General features: G+C 41.7%; 1 protein-coding gene across 1 annotated transcript in view; it reads left to right on the top strand.

Moving 5' to 3' along the window:
* The first annotated feature begins 3,769 nt into the window (after positions 1-3,769).
* The window catches only part of ST8SIA4 (ST8 alpha-N-acetyl-neuraminide alpha-2,8-sialyltransferase 4), a 103,577-nt gene continuing 89,563 nt past the window's right edge, over positions 3,770-17,783 (top strand). Inside the window, exons 1-2 of the mRNA XM_086413267.1 lie at positions 3,770-4,205; positions 11,466-11,597. Coding sequence (XP_086269393.1) covers positions 4,093-4,205; positions 11,466-11,597 — 245 coding nt within the window. The 5' untranslated portion in view covers positions 3,770-4,092. The remainder of the gene's footprint in view (positions 4,206-11,465; positions 11,598-17,783) is intronic.

Below are 17,783 nucleotides of genomic sequence, written 5' to 3'. Positions count from 1 at the left end.
AGAGGAAAACAACAGAATGGAAAAGACTAGAGATCTCTTCAAGAAAATTAGAGATACCAAGGGAACTATTCATGCAAAGATGGGCTCGATAAAGGACAGAAATGGTATGGACCTATCAGAGGCAGAAGATATTAAGAAGAGGTTGCAAGAATACACAGAAGAACTGTACAAAAAAGATCTTCACAACCCAGATAATCACGATGGTATGATCACTCACCTAGAGCCAGACATCCTGGAATGTGAAGTCAAGTAGGCCTTAGAAAGCATCTCTATGAACAAAGCTAATGGAGGTGATGGAACTCCAGTTGAGCTATTTCAAATCCTGAAAGATGATGCCGTGAAAGTGCTGCACTCAATATGCCAGCATATTTGGAAAACTCAGCAGTGGCCACAGGACTGGAAAAGGTCAGTTTTCATTCCAATCCCAAAGAAAGGCAATGCCAAAGAATGCTCAAACTACCACACAATTGCACTCATCTCACACGCTAGTAAAGTAATGCTCAAAATTCTCCAAGCCAGGCTTCAGCAGTACGTGAACTGTGAACTTCCTGCTGTTAAAGCTGGTTTTGGAAAAGGCAGAGGAACCAGAGATCAAATTGCCAATATCCTCTGGATCATCAAAAAAGCAAGAGAGTTCCAGAAAAACATCTATTTCTGCTTTATTGACTATGCAAAAGCCTTTGACTGTGTGGACCACAATAAACTGTGGAAAATTCTGAAAGAAATGGGAATACCAGACCACCTGACCTGCCTCTTGAGAAACTTATATGCAGGTCAAGAAGCAACAGTTAGAACTGGCCATGGAACAACAGACTGGTTCCAAATAGGAAAAGGAGTACGTCAAGGCTGTATATTGTCACCCTGCTTATTTAATTTATATGCAGAGTACATCATGGGAAATGCTGGGCTGGAAGAAGTACAAGCTGGAATCAAGATTGCCAGGAGAAATATCAATAACCTCAGATATGCAGATGACACCACTCTTATGGCAGAAAGTGAAGAGGATCTAAAAAGCCTCTTGATGAAAGTGAAAGAGGAGAGTGAAAAAGTTGGCTTAAAGCTCAACATTCAGAAAACGAAGATCATGGCATCTGGTCCCATCACTTCATGGGAAATAGATGCGGAAACAGTGGAAACAGTGTCAGACTTTATTTTTTGGGGACTCCAAAATCACTGCAGATTGTGATTGCAGCCATGAAATTAAAAGATGCTTACTCCTTGGAAGGAAAGTTATGACCAACCTAGATAGCATATTTGAAAGCAGAGAGGTTACTTTACCAACAAAGGTCCGTCTAGTCAAGGCTATAGTTTTTCCAGTGGTCATGTATGGATGTGAGAGTTGGACTGTGAAGAAAGCTGAGCGCCAAAGAATGGATGCTTTTGAACTGTGGTGTTGGAGAAGAGTTTTGAGAGTCCCTTGGACTGCAAGGAGATCCAACCAGTCCATCCTAAAGGAGATCATTCCTGGGTGTTCATTGGAAGGACTGGTGCTGAAACTGAAACTCCAATACTTTGGCCACCTCATGCAAAGAGTTGACTAATTGGAAAAGTCCTTTATGATGGGAGGGATGGGGGTCAACAGGAGGAGGAGGGGACAACAGAGGATGAGATGGCTGGATACCATCACCAACTCAATGGACACGAGTTTGGGTAAACTCTGGGTGTTGGCGATATACAGGGAGGCCTGGTGTGCTGTGATTCATCCAGTCACAATGAGTCGGACACGATTGAGCTACTGAACTGAACTGAACCGAAGGCATTTTCTGGTCAATAGGAATTGCTTAAGAAGGATGAATTTAATTAAATTATACATATTACTCCATCAGCAGCAGCAAATAGTGTTTTATTTGAAATTCAGAATATGTTTGTTTACTGCTTAAACATCAAAAGTTAACTTAGCTAACATCCTAACCATGCATTGCCCACTTCCTCTGCATCCTGGTACCCTTCTCACTTAAGTAAGAAGCTGTTTATTCTTGCAGTTTCTGCTAGTTGAGCAGGAACTGTGATCAAGCTGCATTAATGCAAGTGGGATTTCCCGAGACATCAATAAACTCGAAAGGCTCCCGGTGGGCCACTTGTAGTGTCAATAAAGGTTCATAATTACTTGCTCCTTTGAGCTTTTTAGACCCAACTTCCTTTCACTCTGCTGTGAATAGGAGGCTGGAGACCTGAGTGGTTCTTAACTTTCTACATCTTAGCTGAAGAATGGCAAACATCGCCAGGGATCCCAAGTTTTTAAGCAAAGGTGTTGGCTGGTATCCTTGTTATTTTACGCTGTCAAGAGACTAGAAACTTTTTGCCAGTATTGCTCCCCTCCAGCAGAGGACTGGCGGTGAACCTCACCATTTCTAAGTTCAGGGAGGTGGAAGGCCTAGGGGCCAAGGGTGGAGTTGGAGCCACTGCTCAATCTGAAGGAACAAGAAACAGAATTGAGAGAGGCTCTGGGGGAAGGACTAAAAGCAGAGAGTCTGGGTCCTGCTCAGATAGATGGGGGAAATTCTGGCTTCCAGACACTGTCTCACTTTAGGACTGACTCCCCCAGGCACCTCCACCACACCCACACCACACAAAAACCAAACCAAGGCAAACTAAGTGGCTGAGGCTAGGGGACCCAAGACTTGGAGAGGGACTATAACTGAAGACTAGAATCTAGGAAGGAAAAGTGCTCCCGCCACACAATAAGGTGTAAGTCAAACAAACAAACAAAAAAACAGTAGAGGGAAAGAGAGGGTGAAAATTAGGCTAAATACACTTTACTAACTTTGAGAGAAAAGCTTGCTGTTTTTCCTTTTCCCCCTTCTTCCTCCCTCCCTCCCTTCATTTCTTCTCTTCTCCCTTCTTTCTTCTGGGTGTGTGCATATGTGTATGCATGTATGGGTCTGTGTGTGTGTGTGTGCGCGTAAGTCCACTTGCGTTTTAAAAAGGAGATTCTGCTTTTCTCAGACTCTGATCTCTCCGCAGCAAAGTTAAAGTGGGATTGGAGTTTCCTTGACTTCTGCGTGAGGAGTTTTCAAATGGCAGCGATCGACCCTCCTAAATATCCATCAAGTCCCCGATGACACCTCTGCCATCATTGGTTCCTTGCCAGATTCTGAGCTGGGCTGGTCATCCACCACCCACCCGGAGTGGGAGATCCGCTCTTGCGCGCGTGTGTTTGTCCTTTCGGGATCGAGCGGCGCCCAGCATATCAAATGTCCTCCAACCCCCTCCTCCTCCCGCCCCCCATTCACTCCCCTCTGGAGGCTGTGCGTTTGGCTTGTGTGCGCGCGCGAGGGTGTATATTTAGCAAAGACGCCTGGAAGCGGCTACCCCTCTTGCTAGCCACCCCCAGCTCTCAGATCGCGTCTCCGATCTGTGTCCCCAGCCGCGGGGTCCTCTCCAAGCGGAAGCGGACAAGACTATCTAGGTGCGCCCTGCCTCCCAGATCGAGCTCAAGCTTTGCTGTCCCGAGAGGACGAGCTGACTTTTTCCTCGGGCGCTTCTCTCTTCCCACGGTGTGCGAGCACTGGTGCGTGCGTGTGAGAGAGAGAGAGAGAGAGAGAGTGTGTGTGTGTGTGTGTGAGCGCGATTGTGTCTGTACACGACTGAGCTCGCGAGCTTCCTCTCTACGCACCGCGCAGGCAATGCCGGCGACGTTACTCTGCAAGCAGCAGCCGGAGACCGAAGGCAACAGCAGCCTCCGCCCCCTCGGCGCCGTGATTGGCTGGCTTTGCTCATCATTTCCATGCTAGCAAAAAGGGAAGGGCCAGTGACGCCCCCGAACCCCGCTGCAGAAGCGGCCGCCACCTCCAATGCACAAGGTGTCTCTCCTGCAAAGGAACCGAAGCCCCAGGGAGGAGGCGCTGGACCGACCCGGGCAGAGCTGGAGGGAACCGCGAGAGAGAGAGCCCGGCGCAGCGCTCGGGTACCAGCCGGAGGTCGGCCGCAGAGGACCCTCGAGACCTGCTGGGGAGATCCCGGCTCCACGGTCTCCTCGGCTTTTACAGATCTTGCCCCCCCGCCCCGCGACTACCTCTCCCCCTAAAGGAATCTTTCTATGAAGAGGAGGTGAGGGAGCTGGGGCCACCAGGAGTTTCCCGGGCACCCAAGATGCGCTCCATCAGGAAGAGGTGGACGATCTGCACGATCAGTCTGCTCCTGATCTTTTATAAGACAAAAGAGATGGCACGGACCGAGGAGCACCAGGAGACGCAACTCATCGGGTAAATGCAAAGCTTCATTCTAGGATCTGACAAAAAGTCCAGCCGTGAATGAGATGTGAATTGAAGCGATCGAGTGAGGGTTGGGGTTGTGTTGGCGGTGGGGTCCGCCTGTGAGCGCTTAGTCTGGTGAAGTAAATAACAAAGGATGTTGTTGAGGTGTGTGATTTCTCCACGGCGGGTTCTCAGTAGGAGTTCAACTTGCCCTGCGCGGTGATAGTGACAGTTGCCTTGGTGCCGGGGCTCGCAAGCCAAAGAAGTCCCCGCAGAGTGTCAACAAAGAACGGGCACCCTTGCCCTTTTTAGTCCCAGGGCAGAACTCGGTCCAGATGTCTTTATTGCCCTTCCGTCTTTCTCTGTGCTAGCTCTAAAGGGAGGTACCAGCAGAAGCTGGCTTCCTGAAAGGCTGAAGTTAAAGCCCAGAAAGTAGGAAAAGCGTCTCCTCTTCTTTACAATTGTGTGTGTGTGTGTGTTTTGGCTTCTAGTTAGATCTGTGTATCATCATTTGAATTAGAAACTCCAGGTCAACCAGTGATACTTCCTTGTTTGCTGTCCATGGGTCAAATGCATGGGCGTCATGGTTACAGTTTTGGAAACTGGGTTCGACTTCACACAGACTAGATTTCTGCTTTTTCTTTAGTTTGTCTAGATGAGTTCAGAATCTTCCTTCACCCTAGTCAGTTCTCTAAATATCACACTTCCTTCCTCCCTCCCCCCAGCCTCTGTGACTTTGAAGTTTACCCAGGAGGTGGTTGCAACTTTGTGTTGCTTACAGAGCTTGGAAGCGTTCTTTTTTTTTTTTTTTTCTGAGAATGTGACCCCTGGTTGTCAACTCTGCTCGAAGTCCTGTTTCGGAAATCCTGCCTCATCCGGAGGTGTCTGCTGTCGCTATCGGAAACTCCACACTGGCAGAGATGCCAGCCTGGTTTTTCTTTTCCCTAAAGATGAGGACGAAGATAGAACCCTTGCACGTTGGGGTGGGGAGGCGGGGGCACAGGACGGCTAAAACGTGTGTACGCGCGCGCGCGCACACACACACACACTAAACTTAATGCGCTCCATTTCTTAATATTCCTGCTCTTCCCTAAGTAATGAGAATTTAAGTGAACAAAACGCCGGCTTATCTGTACAGAAGACGCTGTTCTTTGATAGAAAATTAACACAGAAGTAGTCGAAGGGGACTGAAGAGAATGAAAAAGCCAAAAAGGCATGTGCGGGATGGTTGTTATGCCTCAATAAATCTCCAAATGGGCTATTCGGGGAGGGGGTCCCCGAACTGTGTGAGGTCCTTCACACTGGGAGGGGTTGGCTTGAACCTTCAGCCTGGCTCGATTGTCAGAGAAGGACTCTGGGGGGGGGGCGGGGGTGAATGGGTGGGCATTCCCGGGTAGACCTGGGGCTTTGCAGACGGACAAAGGGGTCTTTTGGGAAGTGGTGAACCGGCGCCCAAGGGGGGAGAGGCTGAGGCTGGGCTTGGGGGTGGGGGGTCGAGGCTCTCGGTAATCTTCAGGGTTCGGTGGGCTCCGCAGACGCGCCTTGAGCCCAGACAAAGCGGCCGCGTCCTCGGCCAGGACTCCGAGGGTCGGGGCCTCGGCGGCGGGCCACCCTGCGGGGCGCGAGCGGGAGGAACGGGTTGGGGGTCTCCCCCGGGGGGCCCCCTCCCCAGGCCTCCTTAACCCGCCGGCGGGAAGGCGGGGCTCACCCCGAGTCCTAGGATGCTCCCCCTTTCCTGGGCGACATGCCTCCTGTGGCCTCTGCCAGCCGGTGTGCGCAGCCCAGGGCGCCCGGGAGGAGGAGGAAGGGGAGGGGAGTGAAGGCGGGGGGCGAGCAGGCGTCGGCCTGGGCCAGAGGGTCGGGTCAGCCCCGCGGGGCTTCTCTCGCACCTTCTCCGGGCCGAGCGCGCCCCTCCGAGGATGCGCGGGGTGGGCGCATCCAGCAGGAAGAGGGGTGCGCGCGGAACGGGGGTTCTCCGGGGCCCCCTCCCCGAAAGAGCTGCCCGCCCGGGTGGAGGAACCAGCCTCTATTGCAAGAATCAGGTCCCCTTTACAAATAAAATAATAACTTTTACTGCTCCAGTCGGCCCCCGCGCGCCTCCTCCCTAATTAAAACCCGCAATCACAACCACGCAGGGCGGCGCGCGCCGCGCCTCGCTGAAACCTGGGAGTTGGCGCTGCCTGGGGTTCGGGGTTGGGGGGGCGCACCGGGAGGACAGCTGGTCCCCCCGAGCCCACCCTCGCCCCAGCGCTTTACCCTCGGCTGAAACGTGCCCCTGAAAAGCTGGGGATAGCAGCTGATTATTTCAACTCCCCCGAGTAGTGCTTCTGGTGGCAGGGTTGACTCATCCCAAACAACGGTTCTTCTCATTGACTCTCTTTCTACCCAAGCCACGTGGAGGGGCTGGTTTCTTTGGAGATGAGTAACCCAGCGTGGCGGTTTGGCCGCCTGAACCCAAGCCAGTTCATCGCCCGAGAGGTAAACAGGAGTCTGACCTTTGGGGGCGCCGCTGCGTACCTTGTGAGCGGGCCGTAGATTCGGTGAAGGGCACTTCCGTAGTCCTTGGATCAAACATCCTTCTGGATTCGGATTTAGCGACCCTGCTTCCATCTGGCAGCAGACAGGTAGTTTCTTTCTTTATTCCACCTGCCTGCCTTTTAACACTGGAGGTCCCACCTAGAGTCTGTGTGACCTGGTTCTTCTTATATCCAGGATAGAGCAGTCATTCCGCACAGAGGGAAAAGCAAGAAACAGCCGCTTAGCTTCCCACACCAAGCATCCACATTCACACATCTCCAGAGGAATTCCAGCATTATGTTTGTCATAAGCAATGATTGAAGAATGGGTCGAGTAATTATTGGATGTTCAGAATTGTTTCCTTCAAAGCTAGCCTATTAATTGCCTGATCTGTTGGCTAGTTAATAAAATTTACCTCAAAGCTCATTTAGGGATATAAAGGGGTCTGTTCTTAGCTGATATTTTTACTTAATGATGGAAAATGGCATTTGCCTCTCAGTTGGCATATTCTTTTACTGACTGTATTCTTTGGATATAATTAGAAATATGCTAACTTAAAGATCCTACAGATAAAATCATGTGGGTGTACTCATTTAATGAAATAATGCATTTGGGAAAGTAACAAACTTTAATACCAAATAGACATTTGCTTTGTTACTCCTTAAAACTTACCACATACTTTTTTAATGGTGGACTTTAAATGGCACTTTAACTTACTTTTCTTATTATCTAGAGATCTCTTTTTTCACTTGACTGTGCACTTTAGGTTGTCTCACTAGGTTATCTCCAGTATTAGTTCTGAAACAGGATTGACAGTGGAGATAAGCATTCATACTTAAGAGTATTTTAGCATTGTCAGCAGTGTTCATTCCAGTTTGTTCTAGAGTAGAACACGCGCTGGTAACTCAGGAAACCAGAATCTGCATGTTACTTCATATGTTATATTTGGAATTCTACTAAAAGCCATATGCTGTAAGTTAAGGTAGCACATCTCATTGTTTTTTAGTTGTTTTACACTTAGGTAATGAAAACACAAAACTGCCTGCTATTTCTGTTGAGGCTTAGTTTGATGCAAGTTCTTTTTGCATAAATAATGTACATTTTCATTTTAAATAGGAAGTTTAACCTAAGAGAGCACATTCCAAAACCAAATCAAGAAGAGTATACAATGAGGTGGAATACAGGGCTTTTGGGTACCTAATTTCATGAAACTGAATTAATCCTCCGTATTAGGCACTGCAGAATTAATAGAATAAATTATAGTGATGCCTGGCAACTCATATTTCAAAGAGAAAAATATTTGTAAAGTCTAGTAGTAACATTACTACTGACTAGCTTCTATCCCTGGTATTACATGGATGGCTATCTAAGTGGGTTTTTTAGCTGCGTATAAGCAGGAATACTTTATATGTTGCTTTATTTCTTTTATATGGTGTGTAATTATCCCTTTAGAAGTACATGTTGAACCTTCCTGTATATAGCCCATGCAAGAAATGTTTTCAGTGCAGCTGTTTGGATCTGGGATGAGAAGCTAGGAGGGGGTGGCAACATCCTTCATGCCTTGCATTCACAGGAAGGAAAAGGCTTGTCCAAGACCAAGTACTACCAAGGTCACAAGTGAAGAACCCCCTGGGACTCATTTAACTTTATACAAAGAAGTTTGCTCCAGAGCCTCAGATTGCTGGAAGCCTGGCCTTCTCACACATGAGTTCCACTGACTTCAAGGAGAAGTGTGACTAGTTGTAGATACTTTCATTCAAAATACTTTCCAGTAATAAAAGTCTGAAGTTTGGCTGATCACCAGTTTAGTGAAAACAAAACAATTCAAAGGGCAGAGTAATGTGGCAGCATTTCGTTAATATATTAATAAAACTGATTTAAACTTTTAAAGCACTTCTTTAAATCTTTGCAGTTCTGAAAAGGCTGCATACCATATCGTAGCAATCATTCTGCTTTATAAAAATGTATCTTTATCTACCTGTCAGTAAAGCAATCTTCCACAGGTATTTAAAATGCCAGCTTACTTCTTCTATAAAAGTTTATTGGTGGCAAAAATAGTTATTTTAATTGTAATGTTAGGTAGTTAGAATAGGGAAAAGGAGTCCAAAATGGCGGTGGCTAAAAGACAAGGAAGGGAAAAGCCCGCAAAAATAGAACAGAGGAAGGTTAAAGGAAGATCCGAGGACCGGAGTAAGGACTTAGGTAGAACAGCATTCCTGACTAAGCAAATTTGCCTAGGGCAGCCCCAGGGGGAAGGAAAAAAAACATATAAAAAGAGGAGCCAAAGGGCTGTCTCTCTCTCTTCCCTGCCCCTGCACGCGTTGGGGCCCTCTTCTCTTCGCGTCTTTGGATCTAAGTGCCCTCAAGCCTTGAAGATGGATTTTCCTGCTATATTCTAAATAAAACAGAGCTGTAACACTGAACTGTAACACTGATTTGTCTAAGAGCTATAACATGGTCCGTTCACGACCTGAGAGCTATAACGGTCTGTCCAAGACCCCAGAGCTGTGACACGCCGAGAAGGCTTTAATGTCCGTCACTCCAAATCTTTGTTGTGACAAGACAAAAACTGAGGAGCATACAGTCACCTGACAGTAGCAATCTGTGTTTAGAAAAAGATGAATTGACAGGCCAATTATTGACAAGATGAAGATTGGGAAGATACTAACCCCTAGAAATGTTTGTGTCCATACCCTTGAAAGTACATCTCCAAAAGTATGAAGGTTAACTCTGTACATCCACATTTTCATTCATATATAGTTATCATGATTAGACATGTAATATAAAAATTGACTCTGGGCCACTGAGTAGTAATTGCACCCTGTTTCCTTACATCCTAAATGACCTCTATAAAATGACTATTATTAGCCATGCCTAGGCATGCGAGTGTATCGTTTTCATCAGTAGAACAGTTTAAAATATTAATTTTTATAGACTTCTAAATTTTACAGGGAGTAGTTGCATTTGATGCTTTGAGTTGCTTCAAATTGGAACTACATGTTTCAAAAAGAATGCAAACCAAAATACCAAACTATAAGCCTCCAATTACAGAATTCATCTAGCAGCTGTTGCACAGGCAGTGTTTCCATTGATAGTAGGGGAGGATTGCCTACATAATAAACACAGATTTAGACTTTGTGACTGAGCAAATAGCCATGCTGCTTTTTAACTATGTTCTTGAGATTCTAAAAAAAAAAAAAAAAAAAAAAATTAAGAAGTGACATGTAAAGAAATACAGATTTGAAAGGGCTAGGCCATAGACAGGAGGCTTTTTTTTAATTCTCTGAGTCTGGATTTACATCAATAAAATGCCAAGAAATAGTCTACTGAACATTGAACAGTTTCAACTATAAAGGCCCTAAGGGCCTAAATGCCATCATAGGTATCTGTCACTTACAGTCAGTACCCCTGCTGTTAGTATGCCTCATGATATACTTGCCCTATGCTGCTGATTGGTGGGGGTAGCACAGTTGATTTTTTGGTATAACTGAAAATACCAGTAATAATGGCTACTGAATGAGTATTCCCCCAATTGCAATCTCTTATCTCCCCACCCCAAACAACTATCAGAAAAGCACCTCATTGTTGAGATTTTTTTTGAGACCAATGTAATTTCAGAATTAGCACTTCAGTTGTTTTATAAATCACTTTCACGTGCAGAGTCCCATTTAATACTCACAAAGTCAAAGCATATTAGTTAATATTTTTGCAATTTTCAAGGTAAGGCTCAAGCCACCTCATCACAGAGGATGAGATGGCTGGATGGCATCACCGACTGGATGGACATGAGTTTGAGTGAACTCCGGGAGTTGGTGATGGACAGGGAGGCCTGGCGTGCTGCGATTCATGGGGTCGCAAAGAGTCGGACACGACTGAGTGACTGAACAACTGAACTGAACTGAAAGCCACGGTGGCTTGGAAAGAAAGGATTTAGGCGCTAGGGAGCAAGAGAGTCACAAACATGCCTAGATCACTTGATAGCCAGCGCCTTACTCCAAAACAAAAGCTCTTTCCGTTATGTCTCATGTCTCCTGTGAAAATAAAATTACTATCTTAGGAGTCACAGTTACGCAGATGGAGGAGAACTGGCCAAACATCCTGTCTCTATTGTTACACACAGCAGGGAGGGAGGGATTAAAGGGGAGCAGAACTTTGATGAGAATTTTTTCCTTTAAGTACCACAAAGGTCTTTTCTTTACACGAAACAAGTCTTTTCTTTACACGAAACCAGTTTTATTTAAAAAGAGTATTTTGCCTATGTTCTCCTCTAGGAGTTTTATAGTTTCTGGTCTTACGTTTAGATCTTTAATCCATTTTGGGTTTATTTCTGTGTATGGTGTTAGAAAGTGTTCTAGTTTCATTCTTTTACAAGTGGTTGACCAGATTTCCCAGCACCACTTGTTAAAGAGATTGTCTTTAATCCATTGTATATTCTTGCCTCCTTTGTCAAAGATAAGGTGTCCATATGTGCGTGGATGGCAAAACTAATACAATTTGTAAAGTTTAAAAATAAAATAAAATTAAAAAAAAATAATAAAAGAGTAAGTGAAATAATAAGTGTAAATGATTGCCTGATAAAGACATATTCACCTAATCTTTGTAATAATACCTTTCATCATGCTTATACTTCTTCTTCTAACATATAGAAAATGTTGTATCTGTAAGCTGTCAACCAGTAATCTAAATCGGGTATTATGATATTATACAAAGTGTTTCTTATTTTTACAAAGCTTTTATTGTGTTCTGTTCCAGAGATGGTGAGCTGTGTTTGAGTCGATCCCTTGTCAATAGTTCAGATAAAATCATTCGGAAGGCTGGTTCTTCAATCTTCCAGCATTCTGTAGAAGGTTGGAAAATCAATTCCTCTTTGGTCCTAGAAATAAGGTGAGTTTCTTTAATAAGGCATAATGAATTTCACATCATGTTCGAGAATACACTGGATTTGGCAAATGTACATTGAATGCTTGATTTATAGTTTAAGTGTGAATACTTCAGTAAGAGTGGACCAGTGTTTAATGTTGCTCACTGAAAGATGTGAAGTCATAAGACTGAAATCACTATACAGTCAGAAGTATAAGGATGAATATATGAGTTTTTAACATACTGTCTTTATGCTAATGAAATAAAACATTCAGCAGAACCCTAATATTTAACATACTTTTGTCTGGATGGACATATATTTTGAGAATTATCTTTAACTTCTCTAAAGTCTTTAATAATCTTGTGTTTTCTCATACTGGATACAAGTAGAGCCTATTCAACTGCTATTTTTGCCAACAGTTATAAATAAATTTTACTTATTCTATGAGTACTTATTCAATAATTATATCCTAAACAGGTAAAAATTAGCAAATAAGGTTTCTAGAATAGAGGTTTATTCTTTGTAAGATTCTGTTATTTTCACTTAGATAAGCTCTTGAAATCAAATACAGCGCCTATCTATATTCATTATATCTTGTTTTCTTCAGTTATAACTCTGTAACTAAGAAGAAAGTTAGGGCCTTCCTAATTATAGAGGAAAGAAGATCATTTTCACTATAGTTACTTTGCTGTGTTGGTTGGCATGTTTAAATAAGAGCATTTCAGTAAATCAGAACTCTTTAAAAGTTCAAGAGAACAACCATCCTTTACATAATAAAACATTGCATTTTTCTAGCATTGGTAAAATGCTAATTACTCAATGACTGAATATTAACATATAGATTTTGTAAGAGTGGTTTAGTGGTTAAGAGAGTAAGCTGGCTGATCTCTTTGGGCTTCTACCTCCTCACTTCTTGCCTCACATCTATATGTAATGTAGAATAAGCCACTTGAAGGAAGGATTCACTACCCTCATCTGCAGTGTATGCATAGCAATTCATAGAATGCATCCCATCAAAGGCACTCACTACATGTTAAAATATAATTGAAAGAGTGGCTGGAAATTAAAAAAGAGATGGGTGCCATGGAAAAGCAGGAATTGGTAGACCTCTTTGTTTTAAAACTTTCAGTCTGACTGGAGTGGAAACAGGAATCAAGCCATGCAATGTCAAGTGGTGTCTGTTTGGTTGTTTTTAGCTGAGGGTGAACTTTGTATATTTGAAGGCAGAGTACAAGAACAAGGAGATGAGTAGCATCTGACTGATGTAGTACAACTCTGACAGTTTATAAATCGATGTCTTCTGGGTAGAATGTGTGCAGCAATCAATATTTATTTCCAGTGGATAAAAAGAAACTTCAAACAGTTCTAATAAATTAGCAAATTCCTTATAAAAGTACAGATTTTCATATTCTCTTGAGAGATTGAAAAATGTGTGACTCTGGGCCTGTACTCCTCCTAAGACTTCCTTGGCTGAAACCAACACTAATCATGATATCTCCAGTTGGACAGTTTTACACCTTGGCTCCGATTTCTCATGACACCTACCTAGTGTCATCCTTACTATCTCATACTCCTATGCCCACATTGGCATTTAGAAACCCTGTAAGAGATGAGATAATTATGAAGGAAAAGCCACAGCATGTGGAACTAGAAGGGGCCATGAGTCCAGTGTGTTTGAGTTTAGAATAGAGTAAGGATTTAATATTTCTTAGAAGGAGATCAGAGAGAGAGAGAGATGGGTTATTAAAAAGAAAATATATGATCTACAAGAATGGCTAGAAAGAAAACTTTTAAGTGTGGATGATTTGACAAGAAAGGTGTCAATTAGGTAAGGTTCTATAGATCAAGTAAAGTACTGAAAGAAAGTAAAATCAGAAATTGAAATACTTAATATAATTATTATATCTAATAATTAATGTAATGAACATATATAGCCATGCTGAATAATAAATCAGGTAAAGTCTAATAAATAAAAATACATAATTAACAATAGTTTAATCAATAAATCTGGCCATGCCTTCTTAGTATCTGTGAAAAAATGAATACTACATAGGGGCATGAGGCTCCATCTATTGCTGTTTTTAAAATATTCAAGCTAAAAGTGTTTAACATAGTTGACCCAAGCAATTTATTATTACAACTTTACAAATTAATGAGAGTTGCATTCATATCTTTAAGGGTGATTTATCTTCAATTATAATAGCTCATAATGTGAATGAAATGTAAACACTCTTTTCATATGGTTCTCCTTAGCAGGTAAAGAAGTAAACAATTAAACAGTGAGCAAATATTAAATAAGACATACAAAGTTGTCACTTCAAGGAAATAATAATTTATAAAACCATTACTGCTTAATATACAGTTTATAAAAATTATATAATTGCCGATCACAGTAGTGACTAGTAAGTATCAATTTGACACCTAATACTAAAAAATGTAGAATATAAAAAATTAGTTAGTGGCTTAACTTTCTTTTTAACTCCAACCTAAAACTAATCTTAAAGTATTTTGGTTATTTTCCTTTGTTTTTCCCCACACCTATAGCATTTACGAAGAACCATATTAAATTTGTGTCAGTGAGTGGGTGTGGGCCTATTTTACAAGTGTTTTCAAAATTCGACTTTGAAGTTTTTGATTAAGACATTAAAACTAGTCAATTTTGATCTTACATGATTGAACAGTGCTTACAAATCTTTCTCATTTTTGAAATCTCATTAAACTTATAATGCTCTTGTGACATTCCTAATAAATTATTTATCTGTTTGCATTAAAATGTGAAACAGTCACTGAAGATAAATTGTTTTCCCGTACTTTTGTAGACATGCTTTTCTTTCTTATTACTAATTCTTCCATCCCTATATACATTCTGCTGCTTGCATATGCACATCAAGAAAGGATTCATATATATTCATCAAACAACTGTACCTCTGAGGAGTTATCTGAGAGAGATGATTTCATATATTAGTTCATTGTACTTTGAAAACTCATCGAGATTTAGGGAGGTTTATGCATCCCACAGCTAACTTCACAATTAAACTAATTAGCTTGGTTAAAGGCTTGATTTTATTGTTAGTAGCTTGTTCTTTATACTGTAAGCTAAGAAATGACACGTTTAAGATGCATCAGATGTCAGTATATCCGTGAACTATGTACTGAGAAATTGTACTAGTCATGTCCAACATTTGTGACTTGACTTTTTTTTTCATCTTTGGGTTGTTTCTTTTTGTTCCCTCATTTTTCATGTGTTGAATAGAAATCTGAAGAATTACAATACCAGATATAAATGTACAGAAATGTATGAGCTCAGCTGCTGCTGCTGCTGCTGCTGCTGCTGCTGCTGCTAAGTCACTTCAGTCATGTCTGACTCTGTGCGACCCTGTAGACGGCAGCCCACCAGGCTCCCCCGTCCCTGGGATTCTCCAGGCAAGAACACTGGAGTGGGTTGCTCATCAGAACCAGAATAAGCACATCATGATTAGTCAGCAAATAGATCTTCAACTCTTAGTGTCATTATATAACAAAGTTCTTCACTGAACTTTTTTATGGTAGGTTGACTAACCATAACAGCAAATTTGTATGTGCTCCGGCTGTCGACAATAATTTGCTGTTGCATGCACTGATTTACTTTAGAAGAAGGTCCACATACAGTTCCACTCGTTCAGTAAGTGACCATCGTGGCTCTCACAGCGCGTTAGTTCCCTGGTCACTCTTCAAAGCCAGGCCTCTCTGACTGTGCAACCAGAGCCTCTTATTATGAGATAAATATTTTGGAAGGCTCACGTTTAATACTAAAAGTGCATACTATTAAAACACATCTTTATGTAAAGTTCACAAGGTGGAGTTTTTTGCTCTAACATAATAAAATATAACAGTATTCATCCAGTATTGCCAAATGCTGAACCAAATATCAAATGGCTGCCTGACGTGTAAATTAAACTAAAACAGGCTTTTCCTCAAGCTTTTTTGAGACAGTTTTGCCTTTTCATTTGGTTGTGTTCAGAATTTCTTTATTTTAACACTAACTAGAATATCTTTCCTGTAACAGCTAGAACCCTAAGCTCAGAAGCTCTAACAAGCTATAGGTTATGTTTTTGTTTCGTTTTGTTTTTTTTTTTTTCAGAACTTTAAGGCATGTTACCTTGCAGAATTAATCTTTTGAGACAAAAAATTGTCTGCTTTTTCTGGGTTTAATGAAACACTTGGCATTTCTTAAACTTTTTTTTTTTTTTCAGTGAAAACAATTGAGTTGATTCAGTGATTTTTGTCTAGAGTCAAAAGTTTGCAAAAACTGATTCCTAATACATGTGTATCACTACCTAATTCGTTTCTCAACGTGTGATGCCTTCCAGCTGTAAGATTCGCCTCACAATACTTACTGATGAAGTCAACAATGTCATTTAGATTAAATTTTAGCTGCCACAGCACGTGTGCTTGCTGTTGACAGGAAACCTACAGAGAAGAAAGAGTGGCACCTGGTGATAGGTTAGCGATATTTAACATTTCACAAGTGAAAACAATGTTTAGTAAATTAATTCCCCAGGACTCTGCAGCTGCTATTTCAAGTGGTGGGTGACGTTGAAAGGGAAGTTGTCATTGAAAATTCAGTTGAAAAGTTTCTGTATAGCATCTATTCCTGTCAGTTTCACAGTCTAAACCAGTCTTTCGGTTTAAGCCAACGTTGCCTAACAAAACATTATCTTTATGACTAACTTTTTAGTCTTACCAAAAGTGAAAAATATTTTCTGATTCTGTCAGTTTATCTTTACCGTTAAGACAGTTGCTGAATTTAGGTGTTTGCTTTTCGAATAGGGTTTCAGAAGTCACATTATGCTTACAAAATAACAGTTAGAGACCTGTAAGGAATCCTTCAGGGCTTCCCTGGTGGCTCAGATGAAATCCTGCCATTGTGTTGCTCTTTGAAGCCACACACAGAAAACACAATTCTTTGCTTTAAAAAGCTGGTAATAACTTGACCACATATTAGGAAAGCTTACACTGGTACAGCCTGCATATTCAGTATCAGCTTCTGTTGATTCATGCTTCCGAGTCCAGAAATTGGAGTTTTCTATCTCTTTCCAAAGTATCTTTTTTTTTTTTTTAATGAGCTGTTTTCATTCATGTCAATTTTATCTTGTGAGCAAAGCATGTATGTTCCCCTTGGTAATACTTAACATGTTTCAGTTCAACATAAGTACACAAGCTTTTCAGGCTTCCAATGACGTTCAGTTAATTATATTTAAGCACTCGTTTTCTTCTTTCTGGGGCTTCCCCAGTGGCTCAGCAGTAAACAGTCTCCCTGAAATGCAGGAGACCTGGGTGCCATCCCTGGGTTGGGAAGATCCCCTGGAAGAGGAAATGGCAACCAGCTCCAGTATTCTTGCCTGGAAAATCCCACGGACAGAGGAGGTTCATGGGCTACAGTCCTTGGGGTCACAAAGACTTGGACACGACTAAGCACCCACTCACTTTCTTTTTTTGTTTTTTTCTTCAATAGATTTATAGTCTGAACAACAATTAGACTTAGCAAATCCATATAATTTTTATATTACATTAAATCTATAATCTAAAAAATACAGCCTACTGGGGAGGAAAAAAAAAACAACTAAATTTTCTTTACTGTTTCCAAACAAATATCAAGCATTTTCATCAATATTTTCACTCACTGTAATTATTTTCAGTCTTTATTGTACCCTAGACTAAGAATTTTAGTTCAGATAATATTCAAAGCATAGGTTTAAGCCCAAAGAAATGAAAAGTTTGGTTGAATGTAGGAAAAAGAATAAGCTGGAGGCATTCAAGGTCCACCTCCCCTGTTCAGCTTAAGAAAGCAAATTCTATGGCAACAATTGTTCTGAGTTTTACCTAAGAAGCTTACATTTTTATATTTCAATTAGTCTGTGTGAATTGCTGTTTTGTATTCTGTTTTGTAAAGTACTTTATTTTTACTGCTTCCATTAAAAAAAAAACAAACAAAAAAAAACTGTTGAGCCTGTAAGACAGCATTGGAATAATACATACAATAATATCATCTGTACTTAATACTTATTTATCACATTAAGCATTATTTTTTCCTGAACTCTTAGAGTCCACTTTTTAAATATCAATTTTCCCTAAGAATGAATGAATTGAAGTGTTCTCTTACCTAAACTCAGAGATTTAGAAACCTGTGTTGGAAAATATTTTTACTGCTAACTTTTTATGACACAGCA

This window comes from Bos grunniens, chromosome 7 (assembly GCF_055505025.1).
Source record: "Bos grunniens cultivar Pamir isolate PY7600 chromosome 7, Bosgru_T2T1.0, whole genome shotgun sequence".
Lineage (NCBI taxonomy): Eukaryota > Metazoa > Chordata > Mammalia > Artiodactyla > Bovidae > Bos > Bos grunniens.
Note: the sequence above shows the minus strand (reverse complement) of the source record. Positions and strands in the feature narration are given on the sequence as shown.